This window comes from Bactrocera oleae, chromosome 4 (assembly GCF_042242935.1).
Source record: "Bactrocera oleae isolate idBacOlea1 chromosome 4, idBacOlea1, whole genome shotgun sequence".
NCBI classification, from domain to species: Eukaryota; Metazoa; Arthropoda; class Insecta; order Diptera; family Tephritidae; genus Bactrocera; species Bactrocera oleae.
The window spans coordinates 6,618,085-6,642,717 of NC_091538.1; the positions used below are offsets into that span (position 1 = coordinate 6,618,085).

At 33.0% G+C, this 24,633-nt stretch overlaps 2 protein-coding genes across 3 annotated transcripts in view; both read left to right on the forward strand.

Moving 5' to 3' along the window:
• The first annotated feature begins 1,945 nt into the window (after nucleotides 1-1,945).
• On the forward strand, nucleotides 1,946-3,576 carry LOC106626791 (uncharacterized). Its single transcript, XM_014246624.3, has 2 exons — nucleotides 1,946-2,192; nucleotides 2,708-3,576. Exons 1-2 carry the CDS (start codon nucleotides 2,060-2,062, stop codon nucleotides 3,487-3,489), a joined length of 915 nt encoding a protein of 304 aa, XP_014102099.2. The 5' UTR covers nucleotides 1,946-2,059; the 3' UTR covers nucleotides 3,490-3,576.
• Nucleotides 3,577-5,815: 2,239 nt separating this feature from the next.
• Nucleotides 5,816-24,633, forward strand: part of ktub (Tub domain-containing protein ktub) — an 82,764-nt gene continuing 63,946 nt past the window's right edge. For both annotated transcript variants that reach the window (XR_011396155.1, XM_036374803.2), the window contains exons 1-2: nucleotides 5,816-6,099; nucleotides 9,586-9,759. Coding sequence is in view for 1 of the 2 variants with exons in the window: in XM_036374803.2 (XP_036230696.2) it covers nucleotides 9,718-9,759 (42 nt within the window). In the remaining variant the exon portion in view is untranslated. The remainder of the gene's footprint in view (nucleotides 6,100-9,585; nucleotides 9,760-24,633) is intronic.

The following is a 24,633-nucleotide window of genomic DNA, read 5'->3' on the forward strand; positions in this document are numbered from 1 at the left end:
CAAGCAGTTCTCCTTGAATATATTTCTGGTTATCGGGATAAAAAAAATACCTAAATTATTGACTGAAGAGCACTTTTTCGTATATACAAACATATGTATGTATGTAAATACAGACGCATATATGCACAGGCAAGCTCGTTCTTCCTTTCGCACCCTGTAGGAAAATTTACAGTTTCTTTTCTATCAACAAATAAATATTTATGTTTTTCAATTCAAATAATGTATAAATTAATGAAAAAAAGATCAATATTTTATTTATTGCATACAAAATACATTTTTGATTAAAAAAAATTGTTAACAAATATCAAAACTAAATTTAATATATACATATAATTTAACGGTTCAAAAAATTTTAAATTCAAGTCTACACTATTTATTAAAAAATAATCATATTCTATAAAGAGTTAATATGCATATGTATTACATATTTTACTTATTTGAAAACTAATACCAGTTTCAAAACCATGGCAAATAAACAAACTGTGAACATATAAAAAATATATATTTAAGTAAAAAAAATTATTTTTTTCATAAATCCACATAAACTGTTTTGGAATAAAATATTTCAATAATAAATGAATTTACATTAAAAAATAATTTTAAATTTTAAGATGATACAAATTTATTCAAAAAAAATTTTAATCTTGAAAATATGTAATTATTTTCAAAAAAATTGTTATTTTTAAATTTTAACATTATACATTTTCATAATAAAAATTACTATAAAACAGTTTATCATAAATAATGTTATTTTAATTATTATTTAAGTTTTATGTATATGGTACATAATTACGGCAAATTTAACAGAATATTTAATATATTAAATATTTAACTTAAAAAATTTTATTTTATTTAATATTTCCTTATACAAATACACAAGTATTTGAATAATAAATTCATTTATATTGAAAAATAATTTTAAATTTTCAAATGATGCAATTTTATTAAAGTAAGCTTTAAATTTCAAATAATAAAATAATATAAACATATATTTAAAAATATAAATCTAAATAAAAAATTTTGGATAAGTTGAAAACTTTTTTATGGCGAATCAAAAAAAAAACAAAATATATTATTTTTTTGTATTAGGAAAGAATTTTTCATTTTAAAATTGATTAAATAAAAAAAATTTAAATATATAAATATAAAACAGTTTTTTATTTATTTTTATTTTTAAACATAATTTGTAGTAGTTTTTAAAAATTATTATTTTATATTTTTGGATTTTAAAGTTTGTCTCTTATTTTTTTTACTAAAATATTTTTTAAAAAAATAATATTTAAATAAATTAAAATATTTAAGGTAAAAATTTTTATTTACAAATATTTAAATTTCAAGAACATTAAACAGTATATTTATAAGTTAAAAAATAATAATTCTTAAATTTGCCTCTAAATTTTTTTTTTAATTAACCCTTTGAATAATAAAGTATTTCATATTAGAAAAGAATTTTTAATTTAAAAATTGCGTATCTTTTAAAAAATTAGAGATTATATATAAGCGAAAAGTTTTAATTTATTTGTAAAATATGTAATTTTATTTTTAAACATAATTTGTAGTAGTTTTTAAATATCAATATTATATATTTTTAGATTTTTAGAAAAGCAATATTTTTAAATTCTTGTTAGCATTTATATAAAACTTGTTTTTTTTTGTTATTTTAATTTTACTTACAAAAATAACAATGAACAGAAAAATTCTCTACACCACAAAAGAATTTTCTACAGGGAAGACACGCGGCATTGCTCAATCCAATAAATACAGCTCGACTCGGTTCGGTATCCACACACTTTGTTATTGTTGACAAAAGCCAGTACTCACATCCTACATTTACGTATATACACACAAACATTCATATCCATATTTATATTGCAAATAAGTATTCACAGAGAACACACAACATTTTTTCTTTGATGCTCTCTGGTATACACGAGTCTTTCTCACTCTCGCATTCGTATCAACACTATCCGTTGGTAATTGCGTTTATCGCGTCGACTGCGAGTTCGCTGACATCGAAAATAACGCACTACCCGCAGTATTGTCGCGCACTGCAACGAAGATGGAGGATTTTATAGACGAAATACGCAAAAGAGAATTTTTATGGGATAAGAAAAAAATACCATTGGGTAAGAAGCAGCAAAAAATAACCGATAAGCTTTGGCAAGAAGTAGCGGACGCTTGTAAAATATCAAGTGAGTATACAGATAAATGCCTAAAAAAAATATATAGTTGACATTTTGTATATTCTTAAGCATCCATATGTATATACCAAAATAAATATAGCGATGCCAGAAAATTTCATAGGAAGAACATGTCTTTGGTCTACACATATTGTATATACGTACATATTTAAGTGTTTGCAAAAATCAACACTGCGAGTAAAAACGATGCGATGGGTACAAAAAAAACGCGTAGATTTTACGCTATACACACATATCTACATTTCGACAAACATTGTTATCGATTATTTCGTAGATTGCGAAAGGAGTTTGAGCGAATTCCGTAGATTTTTAAGCGCGAGTGGGCGTGATACCGTTAACCGTGGAACTTTTCGAATGCGTTAATGAGTACCGCTAGTACCTCTAAACTTTTATATATTCTGCAAAAATAATGTAAATACCGTTATTCTACAATACTATTGAAAAGTTTTGTAGCACATAAATCTAGCATTTCTAAACACCTCTTTTCTACTTTGCACTTCTTTCAGAGAACACAGCCAAAATTAAGTGGCGAAGCTTACGCGATCAATTCTTAAAAGAATTAAAAAAGGTGCCAGTCTATACTAGCGGCGATAATTATTACATTGATGAGCGCGAAAAACCGAAATGGACACATTTTAACAATTTAATCTTCTTGCTAAACACACACACCCCACGCAAACAAGTAATCGATATTAAACCAGAATCGATCATTGATATACGCTCCTCCGATTCGGTTAATAGCTGGGATGATAGCAAAAGTCAAATCGAAGATGTTTCACCCACCCTGGAGACGTCTGAAACTGCCGACACATACAATCATTTTCAAAGCATTCGTAAAGTTTACACGCTGGACGAGGAACATGAAAGTGCAAACTCGTGTGTAACCGAATGCAAACATGAGCGCGCTGAAGAGAATGCGTGCGATGAGGGTAGATTAGAAATTGAATATGATCTACCACCTTTTGTTGCGGTCGCGCCGCAAATGGTGGATCCGAAATATGCGAATAATAAGCGTGGCTACACACACAGCGCCGAAGACTACGACGACGAGTCAGCGGCTGCACAACTGCGCGACGAACTCTACAACTGTCCAAGCAAGAAAGCGCCAACTGAGCTGGGCAAATCAGTTGAAACGCGAGTGGCAGCCGATTCGAATGAGGATAATGAAAATTTACTGTTCTTTCGCTCACTCTTGCCGTATATGAATCGCTTGGACATAGTGCAGCAATTGCGGGTGCGTACGCGGTTTCAGGAAATTTTAATGGAGGAATTGGGCACTAGACACTAGTAATAAATGCTGGAGATTTCAAAGATATTACACACTAATGTAACATATATTTAAACTGTACATAATATACAATTTTTAAAGAAGCCATATGACACTTTATGATTTATGAATAAAAAGCTGATACCAAATTTCAAGTTTAATCCCCTTAGATATTATAGCTACTTAGATGAAATTAAAAACTCATGGCTTAAAAAATATATTTCCCTAGGCTCCCTACGAGTGCAAGCGCTAGTATCGCATGAGAAGCTAATTGTATGCTCGTAGAAAGTTGCTAACAAAATTTCAACCGAATTGAACTAGTGGCAACGATCGCGTTTGGAAGTCGATTTTTAGAAAAATTCAAAGAGATAACTACCGGTCGGTGATTCAATCAGTGTTTTGTGTTTTTTTGTTTAGGGTCAGTAAATTTTCAGCTTATAATTTTGAAGTCGCCGATCGAAGGTGTGCATAGCTGAGACAGTAGACATATCAAGAGAGGCGTGTGCTTAGTCCATTACACCCTACAATAAGCGCAAACGTTGAACCTCGCAGCATTGTTTGACGCACTTTAAGCACAATCGGACGGAGTTTTAGTGTCATTTTGTGACGGTCGTTGAAACCTGGACAACTGGTGCACAACAGTTACCAAAAAATGGTGAGGAAAATCTTATCGGCCACAAAGGCCGTTTTTTAGGTCGACTAATCTACAACGACTATGCAAAGATGATGAAAAAACAGTTTCTATTTACTGTTAAGGCAGCTGGAGCATCGCCGCCACCGACAGAAAACATATTTTTCGGATTTGTTAAGGCAGTTGGAGTATAGCAGGGACAAGACTAAGTTTCGGACTAAGCTGTTTCTTGAAGTAAACGATGTTTTTTTTTTAGACATGTGGTTTTCAAGATATAATTTAATGTTATGGCCAAAAATTTAGCTGCCGGCCGCCATTTATACATTCCAGTCGAAAGGCCCAATTTTCGACCACTATTTGCAACAATTCTCTTCAATCATATCGGACTTATCTGCGTAGCCAACCGAATTCAAATAGCCCAACCGAAAATAGTTCAACGGTGTCAAATCGCACGATGTGGGAGGCCACGTCACAGGCCCACGATGCGAGATAATGCGCTCACCAAAGGTTTCCTATAATATATTGATTGTTTCGTTGGATATATGGCATGTAGCGCCGTTTTGTTGGACCAAAGGTCGCCCACATCAACATCCTCCAATTTAGGTACGAAAAAGTCATTAATCATGGTTCTATAGCATTCCCAATTGTAACAAAAAAGACGGCTTCATTTGTGAAGAAATATGAACCAATGATACCCTTTGCCAATACATCATACTAAACAGTGACTTTTTGAGAATGTAACGGCGTATCAACAATGGATTGAGCATAATCATCACTCGCCAAATCTTTTATAAAGTGTATGGGCACAGCTCCAATTTTAGCGCGCAATGTCGGAGGGAATCATTTGGGTCTTCTTTGATACTCCGATCCACAGCAGCACGATTTGTAAACGTTGTGCCGGAGTAAGTCTGTTCTATGAACTAATAGCTAACAAAAGGACCAACTCCGTAAAAAATATTGCCTCATAGAAAACCACACCTCCAAAAAATACACGTTAGAATACTAATGCCATTCCGAAGATCTTGGATTTATCAGACAGTCCTCTTTATTGCATGTAAGTATAGAAATCTGAACGCAAACTACACTGCATTACCGACGTAAACTTCTTACGAGCGCTTAGCCACATGACGACTACTTTGTATGCCGTGCAATAATCATAAATGCAACGCTGTCTACCAAATTTTACAGTAATGCCGAGACGCATATAAAGATGCACGCGAGCGCCTGTATGCTTAACCCCTGGCTGAATATGTATTCGGTTTGCAGTTGTTTTTGCGACGATGAGCAGTTGTTGGTATTTTTCAAAGTCACAGCTGCTGCGTAGAATACAAATGCAATGCCGTCAAAAAAGCAACAACTTATAAGTATACTAAAAATATGCCATTACTATGCAGACTGAGTGCACAAGTCTTACGGAAGAGCGTAGCTGAGCGAGCGTTGGTTAACGTTTGTAGAAAAAATGCGGCGCCACTAAAACGGTTAACATGCGATGAGTAGTTTGCAGTCTGTTAAATCAGCTGCTTGTTTATTTTATTTTTTAACAGTGACATTAGTTTGCAGCGAGCGGCTGAGCACATGAGCGTTGAGTGTTATTTTTGTTGATTTGTGTTAACGGCAGAGAGTGAGCGCTGAGAGCGTCCGTAGAGTGTGCTGTTATTAACATTTTCTCGTATGCATTAGTCACTGTTAAGAAGAGAGCGCATAAAAACGACTGTTTGTGGTTGAGGGTTGAAAAGTGCATGTACACACCAATACAGCTGTCGCTGCTGTCGACAGGATATTCGGCCAGCCAGGATGTTTTGCCAGCAGCGGCAGGTCGTGCGGTTGTCGACAGTTCAACTTCAGTTTGCTGTGTCACTGCAACATTTAGTCAGTTTAACGCTTTGTGACGCCGTGTGCGGTTGTAAAATTTTCGTGTCCGTTAGTTAGTTCACTTTTAACACGGCAACGTACGGTTGATTTCAAAACTTAGAAAATAAATTTTGAATTTTTTGGCAAAGGTGAAATATATTAGTGTGTTATGTTTAATATAGAAAAAAAATTTTTTTTGTTGTAAATTTATTGCTGTTATGCTATTCTCAAACAAATTCTCGAAAATGACGTCATACTTTGCATTCACAACCAATTTGTGCCAATTTGTTGTTAACATTGAATTGTTAAATGAAGCGAATTTGTAGGAGAGTGTCTTTGAAAATCATATTTGTAATAAGAATTTGTGAAAATTGCTGGCAATATGCGAATTGGCAACTGCAACCACAACAAAGGTGACAACAAAACAATTGCAATAGCAAAAACAAAATGTGTGGCAAAAATTTAGCAGTTTTGTTGTGTGGCAAGCCACGCAAAAGTGAAAAACAAAGCGATATTTGTATGTGTTTGTGGAAGTGTGTGTGTGTGGCTAAGAACGTGGTGTTGGCACTGTGCAATATTTTACACCTTTTCTAGGTTAAAAAACCCAACTAATGAGTAAAAAGGAAAACAGAAAAAATATGTAATATTGTATATTAAAATATAAAAATAAGACAATAATAATAATTTTAAAAGTCAAACCAAAATAAAAATAATATTAAAAGTGATGTAAAAATATAAATTAAAATACAATAGATAAAATACCGCATAAAAAAAGTGTTATTAATTATTTTATTGGCCAAACTTAAAAAAAAAAATTTTTATAAAAATTAAAAAAAAAATATAATTTCCACATATAATATTAAAAAAAAAACAATTTTAATATATTGAAAAAACAGAAAACATTTATTTGGTTTATTATAAAAAAATTTTTGTTTAATTGTGATTTAAAAACTATGTTAACAATTAAATAAAGTAAAATTAAATAAGTAAAACATACTAGTTTAGTAAAAATCAACACAAAATATTACCTAAAAAACACGTATCTTAAAAAAAAAAAATCAAAAACACATTTTTTTTCAATATGTCCGAAAAAAACTAGTAACCCATTTATCTAGTTTATTAGAAAAAAAAATTTGTTTTAAATATAAAACAATTAAAAATATATAAAAAGATAACTACAATTTAAAAACTATTGTAAAACATAATAGTTTCGTAAAAATTAAAAAACAAATTCCTTCAAAAATGTTTAATTAGTGGGATAAAAACTAGAAACCCATTTATTATATTAATTATAAAAATCTTTTTTTTTTTAATAATGAAACAAACAAGAAAATTATATGAAAGGATAACAATAGTTAAAAACTATGTTAAAAATTATATAAGGAAATTATAAAAACCAAAAAATTAAAACAAATTTGTAAAAAAGTGCATAATTTTTTACAAAAAAATATTTATAAAAACAGTTTACAATTTCTAAACAAAAAAACTCTGATATTAAAAAAAACTTAAGTAAACTAAAATAACGATAATATTATATAATACAATTATAAAAACTACATAAAACACAGTTTTGTCAAAATGTTGAAAAGTGCATTATGTTTTTATAAAAAAAAATATGTATAGCAATCGTTTTACATTATCAAAAAAAAGACAAAAAAAAATATGTACAGAAATCGTTCAAAATTAAAACAAAAAAATAAAAAATCTGTAGTTAAAAAAAATTAAAAATCATATTAAAAATTAAATAATATAAATTAAAATAAAATAAGTTAAATAAAATGAAATTATAAAAAATATAATAAATAAAATATTCAAAAAAAAATTTAGAGTAAAAAAAAACAAAATAAAACATAAAAGAGATACAAAAAAACTCAAAGAAATATTAAAAAAAAAAAATAAAAATGATTATAAATAAATTATTAAATTATATCCGTTTAAAAAAAAAGAAAGTCGTTTCCAATGGAGTATATTTCTGTAATAAAAACTTCGATTGTTCAAGACCTGTTCTTCGAAGACTCTTTATCATATCGAGTGTGTTTTATCGTTTATTTGAATCACCTGAAAGTAACTCAAAATCCATCGCTGAGTTACTGTTTTTTAACAATTTGAACCCGAATTTATCAAAGTTATCTTAATTTGCAAATTATCCGCGAAACAGAAGGAGCTTGGATCTACTATTTTGACCATGTAATTATGGTATTCGAAGCTTCAGGCCATCCCTTTTCTATAAAATACAGAAGCAAGCTGATTCGTTTTAGCCATGGCCATCTGTCTCTATATACGAGAACTAGTTTCTCAGTTTTTGAGATAACGATCTGAAATTTTATACGCGTTATTCTCTGCTGCCATAAACCTGCTTATTTTTCGGAAATCAAAATCAAGATAAAGATCTTTTTACACCATTTACTGCTATAAAGATTCAACTGTGAAGGGTATCTTAGCTTCGATGCAGTCGAAGGTAACCTTTGTTCTTGTTTACATAAATTTTTCAACCCAGCCTCAATTTCAAGTACATTTTTTGTTGGTTGTAACTCAATATCGTGGCAAGAAATGCGCAACAGGATGGCATTTAACATTGGTTTTTAACACAAAAATTATATTTCAATTTTCTGGAGCAATTTTCGTCAACCGCAAACCACTGCAGCACGTACCGCGCGATTCTTCTTTTACATATACTTGTACATATGTATGTGTATATGCATTTGTATATTGAATCGTTAGCAATTTAATTTTATTTTCCTCTTTCTCTAAATATATACACATATGTATATATGTATGTACCTATTTCTTCTTGTCTGCATTCATTAGACCAGCCATAGCCGCGACACATCTGCTGCTGACACTCTCCTCCTGCCCTTACGCCACAAACACAACATCAACGATTGGCGAACAACAGCGATTGATTCATTCACCACTTTTTGTATGTGTCTGTACATATGTAGTTGTGTGTAGCCCAGAGTGCGCTCTGCTTTACTTTACCTACCGCGCCACCGCGTCAACTCTTGGACCAAGCGTGTGCCCATGCTCATGCATTTTAAGCATTTCAACAACTGTTAAGGCGCTTTGACACGCCAGCAAGCAACTACAAGCGATGTGAGGACAAACACATGAAATTATGTTCATGTGTGTATGTGTGTTGTGGGGAAGAAGTTAAAAGACGCACACAGCCATACGTATGAGCGCAAAGTAAGCGCCACAGTGACTCGGCGCGTATATTTTGTCGTCACCATTCACTTAATAAATCGAATTTCCATTTGGTAACTATAACAACAGTAACAACAAAACAACGTTAAATATGAAAAATGAAATATATATATATATAATTGTATGTATGTGCATGTGTGTGTGTAGAAACATGTGCTCAAGTGAATATGTCTGTCTATTAGTTTTTATTGTTGTTGTCAGTGATTATGTGCGCCTATTGTTGTTGTGCGGTGTCTATTAATATTGTTGTTGTGTTTTCCTGCATTATTCTCTATCACATCTGACAATGTTTGCAACTCGCTTTTTGTTTATTTTACCACTTCGCCGGTGATAGCGGTACTTTGACGTGTAAAACTTTGAAGCAATGAAGGAAGAAAAAGTTAAAAGAGATATAGTGGGAATATAATGAAATTATTGTTTTTACATTTTAGCAAAACAGAAATTTTGCATAACAAAGGAAAACACTGTAAAAGACATAAATAAAGAAAATTATTATATAAAAAAATAATAAAAATATAAATCAAAAAAATAAATAAATCAACAGGCAGCAACAAATACAAAGAATGTCTGCAGTCAGCAGTCGCAATCAGAAAATGGAACAACAGGTGAGTGTTGATGTGGAAAAAAAATATGAAATCACAATTTTATGCAATGTGGCAACACTGTTATAGCTAAAAATATTTTTATAACTTATTTTGATATATTATATTTTTCTGCTTAAATAACAATAGTGATTATAAATGAGAAATTCTATGTTTTAAATAAAACCCCGAAAAATACTGTTAGTTTTTTGTATAAAATTTACAAAATTTGGAAATTTCAACTCTGAAAAAGCCTCCATAATTATTTTACAGGTTTCGGTAAAAAAAAACGCAAATCAACAAAACAAAAAAAAAGTCAAGTTTTTAATTTCCTCATTTCAGAGTTGTCTTGGAATTGCCAGACTGTAGTAAATACGTTGTGTAATATTAACAACATATTAGCAACAGGTAATAGATATTATTACATATAGAACACAAAAAAAACAAATAAAAAACTATACAATTCTAATTTTTATGCAATATGGCAACGCCATCATAACTTAAAATATGTTTATAACTTATTCTCATTAATTTAAAAATACAAGAAAAAAATACATTTGAAGCATTCACAATAATAAAACTGACGATGCGGCTATACCACATTCGTGGTATCCGCATACTCTCTTGCACGAATTTACATATAATTTTTTTGAAAGAGAGCAGAAGCGAGCAGAGAAATGCCGAATCGAAGATAGCTATTGTAACGCTGTCACTGATATCATAGTTCAACAATTGAGCAACAATTAAAAAAATATATATATACTTTTGACTTTCGCAAATTCGACAGTCGAAAAATGCATAAAATATTATAATAAGTCGATCCTGACCTGATCGGCGAAAGACCCACACGGACCGGTAGATCTTTGATATCGTGATATTATGTGGAAAAAAGAGAGCGATTATCACGACGAGGTAGTTTTGAACTTGATTATATGCTACAACCACACACTCCGCTCATTCTCAGTTAATAAATACGGTCTCTTTTGGGCTGGTGGAATTTCTCTAAAAGAAAATATACTAAAATTCTAGTAAATAGTAATAAAAACATATTTTTTCATTATCTTAAAGTGAATTTTTAATATGAAAGTGTCTTTTTATAAAGACCACTTCAGTTTTGTAAAATTGCAGTTTAGAGTATAATACAAGTGTTTTGTTGAGGGAACTGGTACAGTTTTGGTCCGAGCGTGGTTGAAGATTTTAAATTCGTTTTGAGACTATTGAAAAATATAGAATAATAGATTTGAAAATATCTTTACAAAAATTAAATATTAATTTAAAACACCTCTAATTTCTTCCAAAATTATTATGCGAAACTCTTAAAAATCTACTAAATTAAACTTAATTTTCCTAAACCTCAAATTTGAAAATTGTATTCTTGTTTATTGTACGCTGGAACCACCGATATCGGACCACTATAGCATAGAGCTGCCATACAAACTGAACGATCAAAATTAAGTTTATATATGGAAACTTTGTGAAGGGTATTCTAGCTTCGGTGCAACCGAAGTTAACGTTTTTGCTTATTTATATTTGTTCTTTGGTTTTTCTAATTGCTCAAAAACATTGAAAGGAACATTTAAAATCAATTTATATATATAAATTTGTCTACCTCTAGTAAATAACTGCAAACACACTAAGCTTGTATTGGGAAATTCGAACAAAACAATTTATTTGATTACTTGACAACCGAAGGCGGTAGGCAATTAGAATTTTCAATGAAAACATACTAGGGAAAACATATTTACTGTCGCACTATACGCATGACAATAGGTTTATATAAATACCTGTAAGAATGTATGTATGTAGGTATAGAAAACTATACTCTTAGGAAAAAATTTGCATATAGACTTCTATTTAGAGTATGTGTGAATGAGTGCTGTAGAGATGTCGAGCCAATATCCACAAGTAAAACCTGGAAAATTGCTTTAACGACTAAATAAACATAGGTATTTTGACGAAAACAGTTAGTTTGTGGTATGAAGGAGGCTTCTGATACTATTGTGAAAAAATTGTGCTTTAATAACATACATATTCACATATCAATACATAGAAACGCGTTTTTTGTTATTATTTTAGTTTTAAGGAAGTTCTTGTGCGAGTATTTTGCTTTAGAGGCGGTTTCCTAACAGGACACTGCCGAGAAAGAATCACTTGATTAAGATTATGTTTCGAATTTTTTGGTAGAAATTGACGACTTTTCAAAACTAATGTGCAACTTAAGTGCCACTTATATCTTTAGTTACTGCTTCTTGGCACTTTCCCCTCAATCATATGAGCATAGTGACCGTCAGTTGGATACAACCTATATGCTTAAAATTAACTTTCCACATTTTTTCGTAACTCTCTTGAAATTATCTATTCGCACAGCTTTATTTCGTAATTTGAAAGCATTATTTCTTATGAGAGTTAGTACTGAGAGCGCTTTGCTTACCTATCCCCAACAGCTTTTAATTTTTATCAGCGTATTTTCTTTGGACAGTACAAAAAACAAATTGAATAGTTTGATACCTCTATTTCAAATTCATATTAAAATTAAATGAGTATCTTCATTTTAACTCTGATTATTTCTCTACATAGAGTGAAAGCTTCGTGTTGACCTTTCGTCATACACATTTGTTCACCTGTTACTTAAGTAGCTTCCCTATAAGGAGCATAAAAGAGTACTGATGATCAGATTATGAGAGAAGACTGCAAGGAAGCGATGGTCTCTACACGAACTAACCGATGCCAAATTTAATTGGGACGTCGCAAAGACAACAGCTCTCAATCGTGTGAGATAGCGCAACCTTGTTGAGGCTCTATACTCCAGAGATGAGTAATATTTAAGGAGGAAAGAAATTCCTAATAAATTTCGTGAATGGCAGGCGTCGAACCGAAAACTACCTAAGCGGTAGTCGTTAACTATCCTACATACTCTCGCTTAACTGTAAATCTTATTGCTTTCCACTGCGAAAGGGGAGCTTTTCAGTAAGCACACAGAACATAACTTCCTAGGATTAAATATAAAAATGGAACTAAGCCAATGGTAAATAGTACGAGTAACAATTCGTAAGCTGAGAAATCAGGATAATAATGAAATACAGTGGTATGAGTAACCGACGCACATTTATGAACATATACATCATGGATGGAGTGCTATATACATATATATACGATACATATGTGGAAAGAGTAAATGCAAACAAAAAAGCCAATGGAAAACCACAAAAGTATAAATAAATAGAAACCACCAGAATGACCCGGAACGGACAAATAAAGCATGCTAAAATTAAACCAAAAAAGCAAAAACAAAATGAAATAATAATGTTAAATAAGGTATAGTGAAGAACATAGAAGAAAATCTATTTTATTTGTAATGAAAGTAGATACAACCAATGAGTAGAAGAAGCTTAAAAGGTGTCAGGAAGATTAAACACATAATCGTTAAGTATTTTGTATTAATGGGACACACACAAACTGCAAAGGTATTAAAGAAATGTCGACTCTAGTGATAACTACAAATGTCCTAAAATTGTTCACGCTGTCCCCAACTGGTCATTTGTCTTTATGAATTAAAAGCTTTTACCGAAGCTTTTTTACATCAGAAAAGCTGAGTGGAAAGGTCGCCTCAAAAATTAGTAACAACAATTACTCATACCTAAATACGATCTATTGTTGGAACTTCCTTTTGAATGAGTGACCTCATGCTGATACCACAACTAATTGGTTGGAACCTCAAGCGGAGCACTCAAAAATTTTTTCTTCCAAAGGCTTGGAAAAATTGCAGCATTTGGATATTAAAGGATCTAAGCCAAAAAGGGCACAATTTATAAGTTGGTACCTCAAGCGGGGGCACTCCAAAAGTCACTCTCCCACATGACTGAAGAAATTGGATCTGAGTCAAAAATGACCGTAGGTTTATTAAATAGAAAAAAGAGAGAGAATAAATGTAACCGGAGTCAATGTGTTAAACATTGCTGATCAGTTATTTAATTTTTTTTTTAACTCTCTCAACAGCTTTTGTAGAGACCAAAAAATCAAAACATCATAAGAAAGCACCGGACAGAATTTTTATACTCTCGCAACATGTTGCTACAGAGAGTATAATTGTATAGTTTTGTTCACCTAACAGTTGTTTGTATCGAGATAGTTATGGAATTTTATTATATATATGTAAATGGATAAGGGTGACTGTCTGTCCGTTCGTGTAAACGATAACTTGAGTAAAAATTAGGATATCCAAGGAAACTTGCTACATATGTTAAGATCTTGGGCTTAATCGGACCACTGCCACACACAGATAAACTCAATTTGAGACTATTTTATTGAGCAGCAGTTGTTACATATGTACATATTTTTGTGGCTTTGTTTTATTTTTGTTGTAGCTATTACCCTTTGTCACTAAGGAGTCAACACAATCATGTTGGCCTTAATACGCTTGTGTGTTGCAGTCGCCACCTTCTCCGGCTAGCCAAAGACAATTTTCTATTTTGCTCTTGAGCTCCATTGTTAGAGGAAATTACGCTCATACGGAAATATGTAGATACATGTATGTGGTGTATGTATGTGTAATATTGCCACGTGCGTAAATTGGTTAGTTAATAATGTACTGACACTAATGAACCGGTAGGTGGTTGGTAAAATAAGCGTCTATCTAATGATGGGTATTTTTTAAGCACTTAAGTTTACTTAGATTGATATATTTTATTTTTGAAACCTAACCTCACTTTCAGTAAGAGTAGTTGAAGTACAGCACACTATTTCTATTCATCCCCCGAACGATCAGCATGACGAGCTGTGTCGATTTTGCCATGTCCATCAGTCTGTCTGTATATACGCGATACTAGATGTTCAGCTTTCGAGATTTCCATCTGAAACTTTGCACTTGTCATTTTCTCTCCGAGAAGCTGGTAATTTGTCGGAACAGCCGATATCGCACCACTATAGCATATAGCTGCCATACAAACTGAAGAATCAAATCCAAAAAAGTTCTTGTATGGAAAACTTTTTTACTTGGCAAGATATGTTCACGACATTTGACACAGTTTATTATCACAGACAATGCTATAATATTCATATATTATATTAGGTCCAGATCGGACCATTATAGCATATATGTAGCTGTCATACAAGCTAATCGAGCAAAATCTAGTTCCTGTGTGGCAACTTTTTGATTTTTGAAGGGTATTATCAGCTACGAAGCTCGAAAACTGTTGAAATATGAGAACCTGACGGCATATTCTATTTCTGCGACTATGTCTGTATGTATGCATTTACTTAATGCATAATTCATAGCTCACATGCGCATATGTTGCCGCCTTGATGTTTCATCAAATTAGTCCTTCGAGGTTTCGATGCGTTTTAATAGAAATTCAACTTTAATGAAGCTCAACTGTCAACGTTAACAATGCATACAAACATATATTTGTATATACATAGTGAACGAGCAACAATAACAAGTACTGATAAATTGCCAGCTCTTCTAGCAATTGGATTGCATAGTTGCGGCACAGTAAACGCACAGTTTCGTATTAAGGATATTGATTGCCCACATGGCGCAGTCACTGATTTAATGACCACAAATGTAACGGCATACTACATTTGGTTATGTGATCTTATTACTAGTATGTATGTAGTATATATATATGGCTGTAGGTACTTATGTATGTGCATATGTATTGACGTTAACTCCCGGTAATTAACGAAGGCCGGCATTAAGCGCAAGCAATTACCGCGTGTTCATACGAAGCTCATTAATGTTGTCTACCGCCCATTAGTCACGCCCACTACAACCGTTAACTGCCTGCTGTATGTCATTTACCAACAGTTGCGGTATTTATTTAATAACTTTCCGTTTGTTTTGCTTATTTTTGAAGCACGCAAACTAACCGTACTAACTTCGGCACTTATCATTGCTAAGGTGAAAGTTTGTTTTAAAGTGGCCATCAACTGCATTAATTTTAGTAAATCGCTTTCTACGCAGCTGTGCTGTGTACCGAGGACGTGCCACAACAGGCCTGTTACCTGCCTGCTGCAACCACAGACCTCAAAACAAGCTTATCTAGTTGAATATATATATATATATTTGTGTATAGATATGTAGTTTTCAAGTTCTGAATTGTGTTGAACTTTGCTTTGACATTTTAATTTAGAAAATATCATTAATTTTAATAACCACTAAAAGTTTGTTGAGCTTCAAAAATTCTCTTTCGTCTACACTTTTCGTTAGCAAACTATTTCACTTACTTTTTCTAGCACTTTTAACAACTACAACTCCATTCAATTGGTGTTATTTACCTCAACTTCTCGCCACAAAAAGTATATATGCACACATACATCTGTAATTTATGTGGAAATTCTTTAGTGGCTCTAAGGTAATTGTACAACTTCACTAGATACAAATTATATAATAAAACGTGCAATTTGTTAGGGATTAGTTGTTACAAATAATTTTATAGTTTTTGTATATGATACTAGGTAATACCGGCAAACTAGTTGAGCAGGAAAGCTCTATGACTGACTGGGTTTGGTAAATTATTCAAAGGAAATATGTTTGCACACATACATTTCTTAGAATATAGAAGTATTAGTGCATCCAAAATTTACTAATTAATGTGGTGCTTTGAGCTGAAACTTATTTACCGCTAACTAGTCATGCATAAAGTTTGGTTTTAAGTCCGCTTAATATCGAATGACTACAAGAAGACTAGCTGGAGTGATTTTACGGTTGTTAAAGAGCGCAGATTTCTACCGCCATTGTATGAACTTCTACCTTAAAAAAGTCTAAAAGCCGCACAGCGAAGTTCACCGCAAGCGGTAGAACCCAAAAAAAAGTTTTACAGCAAGTTGTTGCACTCTAAACAGACAGGATTTGTGAGTACTCATATGAATTAGGTTAGGCTATTCTGGTAACATAATACCTTAACGATAACTGTTGGAATGCCGTCACGTAGTACATGAGGAATAGTCAGTTTTTAGAATGCCAGCGCTTTTCGCCAATTTTAACAGGTTCTGTGGCCTCAACTCTTACAGTGTCTCATACCGTGAGGCCTCCAAATGTTTGAATTATCATATAAGTCGATCGAAAAAGAATATTTTATTATCTAAAAAATATCTTTTAGTATCCTTGAGGTAAACTGTAGTCACATTTCATTAATCAAAGCTTAGTCCTAGCCGTACCTTGAAGTTTGAGCGATAATTAAGCTGATAAATAGCACCATTTAACGTTGAGTCGTCCTTCTTCGGCAAAAAATTTCTATATTTCTGAACGAATTGATTACGAGCTGCATAACATAATAATTAAAGGCTTTCTCTAGCAATACTTATGATATTTTTAAAACATAACTTGCAATGCAGCATTTGTTTTGAAGTAAATAACAGCTTACTAGGGACTCTAAGCCATTATTGTAGATGGTTTTGTGCTCAATGTAGATTTTGACCTGCTCCGACTAGACCTTTCAGAAATGCAAACACCACTTCTTGAAAAACTGAGTCATATCGCACTCGAGCGTATGCCGCTAAGCCCACTTATTCTAGAGTTTAACCCCATCACATCAATTGTAGTTGATATACTGTTCTGAGTCAATGGAAAGCCTAATATCTCTCACCATCGCAAGCTTTTAATGTCCAAACTTAAGAGTTTAAAATAGCACATGATTTTTGAATAATTTATGATAAATTATTTAGTATTTTTTTATTTTATTTGAGTTGAGCTTTTCCGTTATCTAGGCATATTTCCAAGTCAATATTTTATTTGAGAACCTTATTTGAGCGCTTAGTTCAAGACGAGCTTGCTTAACCTACAAGTTTTGTACTTGCATTATGAAAAAACATTTATGTCAAGTGTATTGGTATTATTTTAATAATATCGATGGTGATATTTCTGGTAAAAAAATTTTTCAAAAGTTACTATGCTTACTTAGAAATGAAATTCAGGTATACCTTTATAATGTTCTTTGGCAAATAACCTGGTAATCGCCATAGCCTGGCTCGCGTCAAAGATATTTGCGATCCATATGTTATAAGACAAGAGTTTTTGAAGTTTTTCTACGAAAAGTTCGTATTCCAACAAAATCATCTCAATGCGCCACCTAACGGTAGAAATGTTGTACCAAAAAATTTCTTTTCAGTTCAACAGCTTAATAAATATTAAGGATTTTTAGAGCTATGTTTCGTGATAAAGCACTTTTTAATCGCTTTGTTGAACATGTTATATAATTTTCTATTAATAAAAATACAAACGGTATTACTTATAAGTATTTACTCTTCATTTCCTTCCGCCTTTGTCTGGCTCTGCTGTTAGAACGCTGTTTTTGTAGCATATCCTTACTATCCTTTTCTATATCCTTTAGCTTTTGCTCTGAAAGCAAATTGAATGTGGATAAGTGTGTGTTTGTGGCTTGTAAGCTTCTTGTCTATATATATTTTTTATTTATAGTTGTATCTAATGTTGGTACAACAAAATAAATATTTCGAAAAAAGTAATTGCATTCCACTGATCAAAGGAAAACTAATCGAGATGAAAGCCGGTAAAAAGGCAGCGAAGAAATTGCGATTAAAATAATCTAAACAATTTACAAAAAAGTAAGGACGGACTACATTCGAGTGAAACCACTCAATTTGTTAGAAATATATTTTAAATTAATTTTATAGCAAAAAATCCGCTTAAATGGCGGTTTTAGATCCGAGTATCGAAATAATAATTGTTTATTTGTAGTGAAGGCAAATCGTGGTGAAGACAATACATGGGTTCACCAATGTCGGTGACGTTTTCAGATGACAGCCACACATCACTCTTGGCAATATCGTTCACTATATCATTACCATCCATGCGTTTGTGACCTGGCTCCCAGTAGAAGTGAAGTTGCTTGTTCCTGGCGACACTCTCCACTTCTGCTCTGCTTCTCAACCGGCCGATTTGGCAAATGTTATTGCATTGATTGCTGCTTGGCCGTCTACGTAGATATTACTTCTAGAGTTGCCTGCTGATGCATTATAAGCTAGCTTTGTGGCTTTCCCAATAGCAAAAACCTCTGCTTGAAGTATAATGCAGTGGTTCGGCAGCTTAAAAGCCTGCCTTATGTCTGATGCCGGAAGGTATAGGGTATAAGTTTACAATGAAGTTTTTAACACCCAGAAGTAAACGTCAGATATCTTATTAAATACATATATACATATATATAAATGATCAGCATGACGAGCTGAATTGATTTAGAGATGTCCTTCTGCCCGTCTGTATATACAAGTGATCTTGTCTCTCAGTTTTTTCTTGGAACCGCCAATATCGAATCACTATAGCATATAGCTGCCACATAAACTGCACGATGGAAATCAAGTTCTTGAAAGAATTTTTTTTTTAATTTGAATTATCTTAAAGAAATTTGGCATGAGTTATTGTCTAAGGCAGTGGTGTAATCTTCACAGAATTTTTTCATATCGGATTACTATAGCATTTAACTGCTATACAAACTGAATAATGGGCATCAAGTGTTTGTATGAAAAACTTTTTTATTTGAGGAGATATATTCACGAAAATTGGCACGGATTATTGTCTAAGGCAATGTTGCAATCTACGAAGAAATTGTTTAGATTGGATCACTATAGCATATATACAAAACTTCGCAATGATTCATCTCAATTAATTTAGAAAGCTCATAAATTTACAAAAACACCACGCCTGTGTATAAAAATTAAAGCAACATGGCGCTAGGAAATCAGTTTACCCGCCTTTTCTCTCTCTCCCTCTCTCTCTCTCTCTGTCTCTCTATCTTCACAGCTTCCTTGTGCTTTGCTTTTTTGCATCAGATTGTTCAACATAACTCACTTCATAGCCGCCAGTGGTTTTTGGGCGTTGCATTAGTTACGATTCTTGTTGTTGTCGTGGCACTGGTTGTTGCTTTGAATTTGATTAAGCAGGTCGAACATGGTCATAAATCTTTGAATATTGCACATAATTCGTTGCTAACGGCACAAAATTGAAATAACACGGACGTCATAAGTCACAATAACAATATACACATAAACAAAACGACCGAAAGGTATAAGCAAAGGCAACGAGGAACAACTAATTTTACTCAAAATCCATACCACGAAAACGATATTGAACCGAAATTCGTGAAATTTAGTAACAAACCCTTTTTTGCTTTAATTTCCCTTAATTTTCCCCATCCGCATAGCGCGTTCGAGTGGCGTTGCCACAATTGTTCATGCCTATAGAGAATGAATAAATGGAAATCGGGTTGCCAGACACAAGCACACACACATATATACACAAGTTAACAATATTAAGTGCTCCAAACAGAGCTCCTGTTGTAAAGTATAGCCCACGGCATATAATGCGATACAACCTCGGCTTGTAAGGCTTGCAACGCTATAAGCAAATAAGCGCACCACACCGCTCACTCCTCAACACTCATCGCCCAACGGCTCTATTTTACTCCACTCACGCGCCACTTGAACGCTTCCAATCGCTGTGGGCGCTTCCGACTTCATGCACACAGCAAAATTGGTCAGACCGTCCGAATGGCACAAAGGGTAAGGCGCAGGGTGTAAGGCGCAGGTGTTGAGTGGCAGGTGGTGATTTACCCCGTCCACTACGCCCAATGTGCCTGATGTGCGTGCGTGAACAGGACACGCCGTGCGCTCGTCAAAGTCTACATAAAGTTGGCTGACCTCAACTACAAATTATTTTCATTATTATTTTTTTTTGTGTGCTTCGCACTCGTATTTTCTTCGTCTGTTCGCAGGTTTTGTTGTTCTCATTTTTTGGTTATGTTTTTTTCATCCCTCTTCTTTCTTGTTGCATGCCACCAGTGTTATTACCCTGGTTGTCATGACGGTTTTGGACATTTTTTATGTTTCGCTTTGCCACCTGCCAGGTAAAATGTCAAAATAGTGATTTTGTTTTATGCACTCCTACTTCTACAGTGAAAATGTGTGTGGAAAAGTGGTAATAATGGCTTAGCGGTGAGTTGGGTTACACTGACACCCAAACAGCTGTAATCGAAGAGGATCTAAATTAGATTTCGCACGGAGTATGAGTGAGATTAAGCCGAAGCTAGAATTTTAAGCATAAATCTGTGCCTGAATATTGTTCGATGAAATGTTATTAAACGTACGCCATAGTTCGTGTTAATGTAAGTCGACTTCTAGAGTCATATTCCGGTCGCAGATAAATTCAGATCACCTCAATTCATTAGAGTTCTTGCAAAATTGGTTTTTGAATCCCTAATCGATCACTTGAAGATATCTATCAAGTGAAAAGATTTCTCTAAAAACTCTCTCAACCCTTGGAAGTTATTTTACAAATTGAAATAAACCCAAGAAAAGTCGTTGGACAGCCTAACCATATTAGATTCAGTATATGACGTTCCACCATGAAAATGGGCTAACTTTCTGAATGTTCCGTCTGGAAAGGGTATTTAAGTATTACCTATTTGTCTCACAACCTTTCAAAATATTCTACTTACCTTGAAACCAATTTTGTTAATTCCTCTCCACGCTCAACTTCCACTAGCTAGAAGCTAAGAGCGTTAAATATATCTTTGCTAAAACTAGAGCCATAATCTTTATCATAGTTACAGTCCGTTACCAATCGAACCAGGAGGAGCGGCTTACTATAATTCTTAGTGCATACTACGAAAATTAGTTGTAAGCGACTCTAATCCGAACAACTTGGCAGTTAAACAGATTGATTTGACTGAGATCTACGCCCAAAACTATACCAAAATCGTTCTGTTGCCTACCTTTAGGATGGAACTGAATTAGTATAACACCAGTGTGTTGCTGAAACTGAACTTTGTAGCTTATTATATAAACATATCCTCTAATAAAATATATCTTACACTAAATGGTTTGGTTAGCGCATACAAAAGTTATAAAGCCAATTTGCGCATTATAGGCATATTTACACATCATATTCTTATAAAAATTTATTGGCGTCTGCCTTCGAAAAACACTGCCCCTCATCATTATTTCCACTGCAAACAGCATATTTCCACAATTTCAACATTTCTATCAGGATAAGGCACACAAATTTTCATAATTTCCCGTTTTAAATGGAAATTTATTGCAAGACAAGACTGAGCAACAAGCATAACTGTATATAAGAGTAGGTATGAACATATTTAGCATGGCTCCGAGAAATGCCTAAATGCATGTACATATGTCGTTGCATGAATATTTTTTTCTCTTTCCGTTTATACAATATGCCTTGAGATATTATGCTGCCTTTTTCGCTCTCACTGCATTTCTTTAATTTTTCTCAGACTTTTGCTGAAGAAAGTTAATTTTTGCTTTTCCGTTGACAGGATGTTAAGTTCTCCTTTGCTTCCTCTCAATTTACACATTTGTCGAATGTGACTTCATTTAATAATGAATAGACAGGATTTCCAGTTGTTGTCTGGCAACGAAATTGGCCGTCAGCGACTTTTGGAGAGAAGAGTTTTTTTTTTAACGCTATCTAGCAGGAAAATAGAGGAATGAAAATAGTATTGTACTTAAGTATCGAGCTGACTATTTCCACTAATTTTTTAGTCCTTTGACCGATCTATTTGTAGCTTTTAAAGTTCTATGCCCTTTAACTAGTAAACTTTGACAATTCAATGTATGTTATGTCTCATATATTATATTTATTTTTATGTATATTTTTTCTTTTCTTTCAGGTAGGTGGAATTATTTGCCAGTATATATATACTGGCAATGGCTATACTTAACACTATACTTAACACGCTGTTACTATTATGTAAAAGATTTGTAAGTATTGGTTCAAAAAATTCTCCACAGCATTTTAAGTAAGTGAAGCCAATCTCTGATCGCTTATTTCGTAAGTTTCTTTGCCAAAAAGAACAATAGCCGGCCAAGTTTGGCAATTCTGTCTTTCAACAACATTATGCCGATTGCTCTGCCTCATACAGCGTCTACCAATAGGGATGAAGTAATTTTGATTTCTTAATTTATTTATTCATAACAGTTTCATGCTTTGAAAGCTAAAAAGTTGAATAAAAAAATTAAATATTTGCTACGAATTGGAAAGGTATATAAAATATTGAAAATTATTACAATATATATTGAAAATTATTACAATATATTTATTGCTGATAAAAATCATATTTCTCAAAAATTCATTAATTTAACGAACTACCCTCGTATGCAAATAATTACTTGATTTACACATGGTGAACAATAAGTCAATTGCAGTAAATTAAAATGCTCGGGGTGGCTTAATTTTCAATTCGTTATCAAGGTAATAAATTAAAGTACTTTTCGAACGGACTGTAAATTTATAGGTAGACTGTTATGTATGAGAATAATTGGCATATTATAGCATATAGACGAAAACAATTTATATTGATACGCATAGTTGTATGTAGTATCTATATTAGAAGTTATATACTTAAATATAGGAACGCCTAACGCATATAGCATATGAGGACTTAGCGTGCACCAATCTAAATAAACAGCTACTGTGTGATTGGTCGTAAGTCCCTAATAATATAGCTTGCAGCAGCACAGTATTAGGCGATGGTGGGTGGTTTCGTTCGATGCGGTGACGATTTAAAATATATACTTACACAGTTATATAAGTATATATAGTACAATGCTACATACAGCCAATACTGCATATAAAGACATATATTTTATTCACTAAAAGATCCATCTAAGCATAAGGACTACAAATGACGTATATATATATACATATATACATATCTATATATATATATATATATATATATATATATATATTATATTTGTGTGTGGGGCGCAAATCGCCAGCTGGCTTATACTGAATCCTGTATGCTGCTTGCAACAATGCCATATTCCGACAAAGAACGTGAAGAAGCATCGAACACAAACCGATTTGCACAACCTGCCAGATAGTCAAACAGGCAGACAGGCAGGCATAAATGCAACACTGTGTGCTAAGCCGCAACAATGTACGACGAGCAGTATAACGGATCGGTCTCTAAGGAGACACAACTTAAGCTTGTGTCTACTATTTACATGTGCACACGTGCATAAATTTAGCATACTTTAAGGCGTGCAAACGCCACGTAGTTGGTTAAGGTTGAGATTGAGATTTCAACCAGTAATCCCGAATTTTTTTTTAAAGAAAGCTAACACTTTATTTAATTTTTTTTTTTTGTACTCTCAGATCTAAAAACATTTTTTATAAAACCCAAGCACGATAAATTCTAAACAGTTTTAATATATTTATTATATACCCCATCGTGGTTTTATTTATAAAAATATCACAGCAAAATCTTCAAAGAAGCTATCTTGTATTTTGTGTTGTTTTCTCTTCTCTATAATGGAATCTCGTTAAGTCCATTTTTCTCCATTTTTCGTATATATCGTCTTCGGATGACAGATAGGTATATCTACTAAATACATATTACTTTTCTGACATAGCTCTAATCTCTCGTTTCTACATTGTTCATCCTCCGATATCCTTTAAAAGCGTAAACATGATAAATCTCGTCGAACTCTCTTCTATAGAAGACACTTTCTCTTTCACGGCAGACTTTGTGGGGTCGTGTACTCAGCTAAAATGTAAGATTTTCACTTTGCTAGAACATGTTGAGCAATGTTCAGCAGTTATTGGAACTCCTCTATATAAGAATCAGCTAAAGTTAGGTTAGTTTTCATTGGTCGATCATTTGTTCATAATAATTGAGATTATCAGCCCAAACATGATCCATAACAATTCGCCAACTCAAAATTTTATTATAGAAGTTCTACCGCAAAGTAATAATGCCAGGGCTCTATTGTGACCACTGTTGGGACCTTGACTAGGTGGTAAGATCGTTCGACAAAATGTGAAAATTGATCAATAGGTATTTTCGTATCCGCATGCACATTATATCTAAAATATGACCCACGACTTTCGCGGTCACCGGAGTTTCACACCTAGCTCTGCAG

Coding starts and splice junctions, on each gene's coding strand:
- LOC106626791 (XM_014246624.3), top strand. CDS start 2,060: ATGGAGGATTTTATAGACGAAATACGCAAAAGAGAATTTTTATGGGAT. Junction 2,193..2,707: donor GGACGCTTGTAAAATATCAA/GTGAGTATACAG, acceptor CACTTCTTTCAG/AGAACACAGCCAAAATTAAG.